At 43.7% G+C, this 8,139-nt stretch overlaps 1 protein-coding gene across 1 annotated transcript; it reads left to right on the top strand.

Annotated features, from left to right (window-relative positions):
• The first annotated feature begins 416 nt into the window (after positions 1 to 416).
• On the top strand, positions 417 to 7,357 carry LOC140426387 (calmodulin-1). The gene is made up of 6 exons (XM_072511086.1): positions 417 to 544; positions 2,308 to 2,338; positions 3,285 to 3,428; positions 3,511 to 3,617; positions 4,383 to 4,518; positions 6,675 to 7,357. Exons 1-6 carry the CDS (start codon positions 542 to 544, stop codon positions 6,701 to 6,703), a joined length of 450 nt encoding a protein of 149 aa, XP_072367187.1. The 5' UTR covers positions 417 to 541; the 3' UTR covers positions 6,704 to 7,357.
• The last annotated feature ends 782 nt before the right edge of the window (positions 7,358 to 8,139 follow it).

The following is an 8,139-nucleotide window of genomic DNA, read 5'->3' as shown; positions in this document are numbered from 1 at the left end:
GCTTTGAGTGACAGCACCCTCCCCGCGCGCTCTGAGTGACAGCCCCTCCCCCTGCGCTCTGAGTGACAGGGCAGAGGCCAGCAGACGCCAAGCAGCACCAGCGACGTTGCCTTGCACTGACGCATTGCAGGTACGACCCAACCAATCAGCGACCGCAGAGGGAGCCGAGCCGCCACGTCGGGCTGCATCTGCCTCCGCGGGGCGAAACAAATAATCCCCAGCTGGAGGCTTCCGGCTGCGGGGTTGTGTGTGTGGGGGGGGTTTGTTGACGGTTAGCAAAGCGGTGCTTTATTTGAAAGGAGATGGCGGATTAATTCGAAGCTGGGTTGCTAGTTTTTCTTTGAGCGGAGGCTGGGGTGGGTGCGACGGCCCTCTTTGGGGAGGGTAATGCGCGGTGGGCGGGGCTGTGCGGAGGGACACAGCGGCAGAGGGGTGTTAAGCAGTGGCTGTGAGCGGGCTGTTTATAGTCAGTGGCGGTGAGGGCGGAGAGGAGTTCAGCCGCGAGCGGGGCAATCGGCAACCAGTTCACAACGGTGCAGAAATGGTGAGTCCCGCCCCGGCTGTCAGTCCCCGTCCCCTGCCGTGGAAGAGATTTGGATTTATTCCCCTCCCCGGTGGTGTATTTTCCGTTGGACTGCAAGCGGACATTTCTTTAATCTGTATATTTTCATTTGCCCCGTTCCCCTCGGCAACGTGAGACGACGCCTCTGTGGAGCTGGGAGATGGAGGGCGAGAGCCGCCGGGCCACCACCGCGGCCCATTAGTCGCCGTCAACCGCTATCGACCTTGGTCTTTATTCTTCGCTCTTTCCTTTTTATTTTGGGAGGGGTGGTGGTGGAGTTCGGCGTAGGAGAGGACGAGCGGGGCAGGAGGGAGTGGATGTCGGCAATGGGTTGCGGTGGGTGAAGGGGTCGTTTCCACCTCCCGCCCCGTTCCCCTTTGTACGGTGGCGGCGGCGACCTTACCCGAATGTCGCTCCTCGCACTCAGCCCGATCCTCCCCGTGCTCTTGCCGCTGCGGGGAGGGAGCTAGAGGGGGCGGTGGTGGTGCTGTCGCTGCTGCCGCCGCCGCCTTTTCACCTCATCCCGAGAGCGGCGGTTCTGACCGTTGGAGCCTGGCCCCGCGGGGGGGGGGGGGGGGGAGGTGGAGAGCTCGAGCGGGGACAGCTGGAGAGGTGAGGGAGCGCGGTAACGGCTGTCCCGGGGGAGGGGGCGCCCGAGGAACGCGGTAACGGTCCCGGGGGGCCCGCCGCCCCCTCCAGCTCCCAGCGGCGTTTAAAAAGAGTTGACGTCGAAGGTTTGAATTTATTTCCGGGGGGGGGGGGGGGGGGGGTTGGAGTTGTGCAGCTCACGGTAGGGGAGTTGTCTGCCCGGGGGGGGGGTTGTCGACCTCGGGAGATGGCTTGGTTTTAAGATTATCGGCACTTCCGGCTGCAGCCGCGCGCAATGCAGAAGGAGTGGAGCGGACTGCAGCGTCTCCCTCACTGCCGATTCCGGGGGTGGGGGGGGGGGGGGGGGGAAGCATTCGACTCGCAACCAAGGGGAGCCAGGGTTGGAAAGTGACTCTTCCATTCAGCCTTAGGATGCCTTGTCCCTCCCTCTTTCTCGGGGGCTGGGCCGCCCTGCGACTTGCTTAAAGTTTAGCTTTTTTTCTTCAGGGCTTGATGATCACTGGGGCTCGGGGACTGACTTGTGGAATTTGAGCCACTCCCTCACTGGCTACCGCTGCTTTTCTTGCCACCGCACCCATTGTTGGCAGTTTGCACTTGACTTTTGAATGTATTTGACCTATATGGAGTGAATCGATGAGCTGCTTTCAAGTGCTGTTGAACAAGTCTGTATTTACCAAAAAGTTAGGTTTTTAAATGAAATGGAGTCCAGTATTATTCACTTACTAAGGCTGGGTTAGTTAAATTAGCCTGCCTACTGTAGCCATTGATTTAATTACATCATGAAACATCTCTCTTTGGAACTGTGGGTGCAAATTTTAAATTCAAAAGTTTCACTTCTGAAGACTTATATTTTGGCTGTTTGATAAAAGTAGGGGATCCTTGCACTTGGTCGTCTCGAAATTTGTCTCAGCCAGAGTCAATGTTGCTGGCGAGGTATCGTTATTTTAAAACATATATTCTTGCATATTATCTTAACCTGTGGGCACCCTCAGCAATGTTATCTTGGGCATGTCATTTTTTTGTTGTTGTTGCAAACGAATGAATGAGTTGTGTCATTTGGCCCAATTTGTGATTTTCTTGCCCTGTCATGTAGCCTGATGTATGATTAGTTCATAATCTGTAATTCTCCTTTTCAGGCTGATCAACTAACAGAGGAGCAAATTGCTGGCAAGTATTCAAAAACTGCCCTAATTGTTTGCAGCTTGCTTTTGCGTAAAAATCTCTTATTTTGGAGGAGGGGGGTGGGGGTGTGGGTAAGATATTCAAAGCTCTGTTTTAGTACTAAAACGTTTATAAATATTTATGTTCTGTAAATTATGGTGCAAGAAATCTGATGGGGCGGGTGTAAATTTAATCTCAATTGGTACAGCTGGGAATAAGTTATTGTGGTTGAACTCCAAGTAATGTAACATTAACGTAAGGTTAATTAAATTGACCATCCTTGAACTTTGGTTCATTGTTACCATTTAAAGAGCTTGCAAATTGTCCACAAAGTACAACCAACAGACCAGTGAAGTGATTCCTCTATGCATGGCTTTGCATTTCCTGGTTGTACTTGGAGCTTTGTATAGAGAGTGCATATGCATCAGTTGGCATTGAACATTGCCAGAACTAATTTATCTAGGGTGGGTTGGGGAGAAGTGAACAAGATAAATGATTGGGTTGCCATTTTTTTTGACGGAAGCATTTTTGTGGTCTTTCTGTAGTAAATCCATGTGTTAAACCAAGCTGGTTATTTGAATTAACAATATCTAGTCAATAAACATCTGTACTGTTTTTGCCAAAGTTAGATTTCGACCTTGGGATTAATACCCTATATTTAGCTGGGCCAGTTAAAATCAGTAGTTTCAACCTTCTGGCCGTACAGTATATCTGAGAAATCTGCAACTTTTATCTTTAGAGTAACCTAATAGTGAAACCTCCATTTTTGCAATTGGCATGATTGTGTTAGTTGGGACCTTCACCAGTTTAGCAATAAACTTGATCTGTATGTTGCCTTTCACAACTTTAAAGAGTAATTTACATTATGCTTTAAAATAGTAAAATTGCATGCATTCGGTGCCTACTGTGCTAGTATGTCTCTTTACAATAGTGAATTTTTCCCTCCTTGTAGAATTCAAAGAGGCCTTTTCACTCTTTGACAAAGATGGAGATGGTACCATAACAACAAAAGAACTTGGGACAGTTATGAGATCACTAGGACAGAACCCAACTGAGGCAGAACTACAGGATATGATCAATGAGGTTGATGCTGATGGTAAGCAGGAGGAGCAAAAATCCCTCATTATGCATTTCCTATTACTGTGTGCTGTTTTCACAAACCTCCCTTTTTTTGGCAGGAAATGGAACAATTGACTTTCCAGAATTCCTGACAATGATGGCAAGAAAAATGAAAGATACAGATAGTGAGGAAGAAATCAGAGAAGCATTCAGAGTGTTTGATAAGGTATAGTGTACTTGTGGCAATTCAAGTTGCTAGAAAGTGAGTTTTCTGCTACATTATGTGAATTACTATGTGCTTCCAGGTTAAGCTCAGTGCAGTTTTTCCCCCCTAGGTGGACTTGGCCAGGCTAGCATTCCACTGCCTTAATGTGACTCTGAACCTCATTCGAGATTACTTTTGCTGTCCCAAATTGGAACATTTTGTTTTGGCACTGGGCTTTTGGCCACTAAATTAGATTGAGACTACAGTTTTTCAGAAAGCCTTGAAGCAAGTGAACATAGAGACTTCTCTTAATATGGTTTGCATTTTAATTTAAGGGGACTAACTTGCATTTTATATTGTAACTTTCACACTGGCATTCAAAGCATGTTGAACAAATGCAGCACCCAATTTTGTGCACAGCAAGACTTCATAGACAACAAAGAGTACAGCATCTGTTTCTGATGTTGGTTGAAGTATAATATCGTCCAGATTACTGGTCGAGGATAATTGCCCAGGATACTGCAAATGTGGATCCTGTTCTGAATCACAACACAGGACCTTCATCTGCTTGGGGGGTGATGTTTTGTCTGGAAGTGCCACTTCAAAAGTGTGTTGCTGTTTTTATAACTATCAGCCAAAATGATGTATTCGCCCAGATTGGACCTTTTAGTTCACAACCTAACTTTGGAGCAAGAATACTATGACTTGCTTGCATGACCCTTTGATACCAGCATTTAACTTTCTTGATAATAATCTCAAACTGTTGGGATTTTTTTTTGTTTCCAGGATGGTAATGGTTACATTAGTGCTGCAGAACTTCGTCATGTAATGACAAACCTTGGAGAAAAATTGACAGATGAAGAAGTTGATGAAATGATCAGAGAAGCAGATATTGATGGTGATGGTCAAGTGAACTATGAAGGTAAGGGAAGTTGCTATCTCTTGTGCATCCTCCCCCTCCCCCCCCCCCCCCCCCCAATACCTACATTGGTTCAGTATTTCGATTTCATGTCCAATTACGGTAAATTGTGTTATCCGGCACTCTTCTACCAACCAGAATTTGTTACGAGAATTTCTGTTCCTGCAACGAGAACCATCATTTTATCAACCTGAAGCAATTGCCAAGCTATCTGGAATCCATACAGTGCAGTAGGAGGCCATTCGGCCCGTCGAGTCTGCACCGGCTCTTGGAAGAGCACCCTACCCAAGCCCACACCCCCACTCTATCTCCACCCAACACTAAGCGCAATTTTGGACACTTGAGGGCAATTTATCATGGCCAATCCACCTAACCTGCACATTTTTGGACTGTGGGAGGAAACCGGAGCACCCGGAGGAAACCCACACGCACACGGGGAGGATGTGCAGACTCTGCACAGACAGTGATCCAATCCGGAATCAAACCTGGGACCCTGGAGCTGTGAAGCAATTGTGCTATCCACAATGCTACTGTGCTGCCCACTACCTGTACACTATTTTATAATTGTAGCTTATTTTAATGTACTGTTAAAGATTTTATTTGCTGAGTACTTTCATATTGGTTCATTCTGCAAGAATTGTGCTATATTCCATTGATGATTGGAATTCTCCATTCACCTACTTTTGATCAGCATCCCCCATTCCCCGCACAGAATACATTTATTTGTCCTCACTTGAACTTTGACTGGAAAGGCTACCAAATTGTTATTTTCAGGATCTCCCTGGAGTGGATGACCGCTAATTTTTTTGCGAAAAGCTGCTTGTGATTGTCCCATCCACCAGCATATTGTTGCTGAGCTAAATGGACATCTGCAAAATGCAATTATTTTGAAATTGTGTATAGTACTTGAAGTGAAAAATGTAATTATTCAAACAATAGCTTCAACCCAAGGAAGTTAACTATACAATTAAATGCTAACTTCAGGTTTACTTGCTCATTGGGTGTGATAGCAAGGTACCTAATGCTGATCACTATAGATGTATTAGTGAAGAGAAGCTTTATGAAACTAGTCTTTCCATTATGCTATTGTGCTTCTTTCTTTGCTTGAGTATTAATTGGAATCCAAATTTATTTGTAGAATTCACAAATCATTTCAGCTTTGAATTTTATTTATGACTACCCCAAGTTTGTGCCATGGTAGTGATCCAATAATTCTATTGCCTTTCTCACCCCAGACATGTGGATATAAAATATCCCTTATTTCAAAAGTGTTTTTAAACAATCTTTTAACAGGTTATAAATTTTAAAGACTGGAAAGTTCACCAAATAAAAAAAGTATTATTCTGCCATACACGCCTGCTGATAGAGTGACCTATTAGCCTGTTTACTATCACTAGATTTCTTATTCACTGAGGTAATTCTAGAAGTTGGAGATTCTGAGTGGGTAAATATGGATAGTACTGCTAAATTACATCCGAAATGTTGGGTTACCTGCATCAGAACTAAGGACATCTATCAGCATCTGGTTGTTCAGGAACCTCAACACTGACCATCATGCTTCATTTATAGTTACTCATTACAAGCAATTGACTAATTTTAACTCTTGGATTTACTGTATTGGAAATCTTTATGCAATGATCTTGCTATTCAGACTTAATCAAAAGAGGTTATCCAATTGATTTGGTTTATAACTTTTAATAAAAGCTGGATGGCTTCTTGTGTCTAAAAGGTGCTCCAATTCAGATATGCAGTGATTTTGGTTGTCGCAGGGATGGGGGTGTGGACCATGAGTATTGCTGCTCTGGTGTTTACCAACAGTTGTGCTCAAAATCCTGAACTTGTTCAGCTGCCTGAACATGGTTGTCAAATATTTGCTGCTCAACCCAATTACCCATGTATTGTTTCTCTCCTCTTCCTTCCACTCTTTCCCCCCCCCCCCCCTTGTTTCTGTCTATCAATCTGTTGGCTTGATTCGTTTTCAAAGATTGTCGATAAAACAAATGGGAATAATCGTTTTGATATTCCAACACTGCATCAGTCAATTGTTCCAAATGTGTTCAATCAATGGGAGTTGAAACTTAACTTGTGCACGGTGATTTGAGATTAGTCTTGATGCTTTGCTTTGGAAATTAGAGTGACATATTTTTCTTCTTTTACAGAGTTTGTGCAAATGATGACTGCAAAGTGAAGATCTTGTACATAAAACCTTTTAATTTTCTTGTAAAAAAAATAAGCATTGTTTATTTGCCTTTCCTTTGTTTGTTTGTAATTTCTGTAATGTTTCTCTCCTGCCCCAACTGTCTATAACATGTGCATGTATAGTGGGTAGAGTAAGTCCATGTTGTTTTCCTTCCCTTCAACAATATCTTCTTGTCATTGTTTTCTTTCACATTTGAGACAAGACTTTGGTGTAACAAAAGTTGCATGTGGCTTTATCTTGAAGTGCATCCAAGCTCTTCTACACATTCAAAGCTACATAAGGACTTGTGGTTTAACGAGGGATCATCTGGGTATGCTGCTGTGAGGAAATGGCTGGTATCAGCATGTGTTGCATTGCTGTTTAAATGCAGAGTTATCACTCTGCATAGAGTAAGGACAGAAAGCCTAAAATTTCTCAGCATTGCACTATAGCAAAACGGGTGTATCATCCAGGTACTCGTACACTAAACCTTTTTGTATTTGCTGTTCCATACAAGGAAGCATTCTTGTTTTCTTACTGTGCTCTTTCAAAATTTTGTTTAGCCACTTAGTTCTTTCTGAAATCTGCTTTGGCACTGACATGCCTGAAATCCATTCCAAGTTGTATATTTTTTTCCAATAAAACTACAATTTACCCAAATAACTTCAGTAGTTTTTGTTCCTATTGGACTAAAAATACTAGTTTGCAAAAGACTGTTGGCTTTCATATTGTGTAACCATTTAAATTCCAGATGCACATGTTTGATACTGGGAAAATCTTTTCCTCCTGATCTACGCTTGTATTAAACTAATGAAATAATGCTTTGTTCTCCATTTTGACCAAAAAGGTCAGACTGGTCCTACGAATTTATGCTAAATCTTCCATCAAAAAGATTCTGTTCCTAGATATAAAATCACAAAAGACACTGATACCTTCACCAAGGGGTTCAGCTCTGTGATGCTACTCTGTTCCAGTGGTACTAACATTCAATGTATATCTTGGTTGAATGGGAAACTGAATAAGGTGGATTCTGATGCAGGCTGCTAAGTGTGGCTATAACCTCTGGGAAAGGCTAGCCTACGTGAACAACAAATCCACTAGCTAAATTTATTTCATTTTTTGATCTTTGCCACCTAGTTGCTCCATGTTTTGACATTACTTTTAAGCTTTTGAGTTATGCTGAAATGCTTGAGTAAATTCTCACATCGAGAACTGCATGGCGTGGTAGATAGCATTTAAATTACAAATCCGAGTGCCCAAATTAGTCTGGCTTTTAGAGAACTGACGTAAAACTGGCTCACAAACCTCTTGCTGTCGGTACAGCATAATTGATGCTGATGTCTAGTACCATCTGGATTCAAAAATCCTTTACCCCAGGGAAGTTTCCAGGCCAGGAGGCAGAAAAACATATTTGCCTGCTTCTCAAACACAGCATCAGTTGTCTA

This window comes from Scyliorhinus torazame, chromosome 1 (assembly GCF_047496885.1).
Source record: "Scyliorhinus torazame isolate Kashiwa2021f chromosome 1, sScyTor2.1, whole genome shotgun sequence".
Lineage (NCBI taxonomy): Eukaryota > Metazoa > Chordata > Chondrichthyes > Carcharhiniformes > Scyliorhinidae > Scyliorhinus > Scyliorhinus torazame.
The sequence above is the reverse complement of the archived record's forward strand: the minus strand, read 5'-3'. Positions and strand labels throughout refer to the sequence as shown.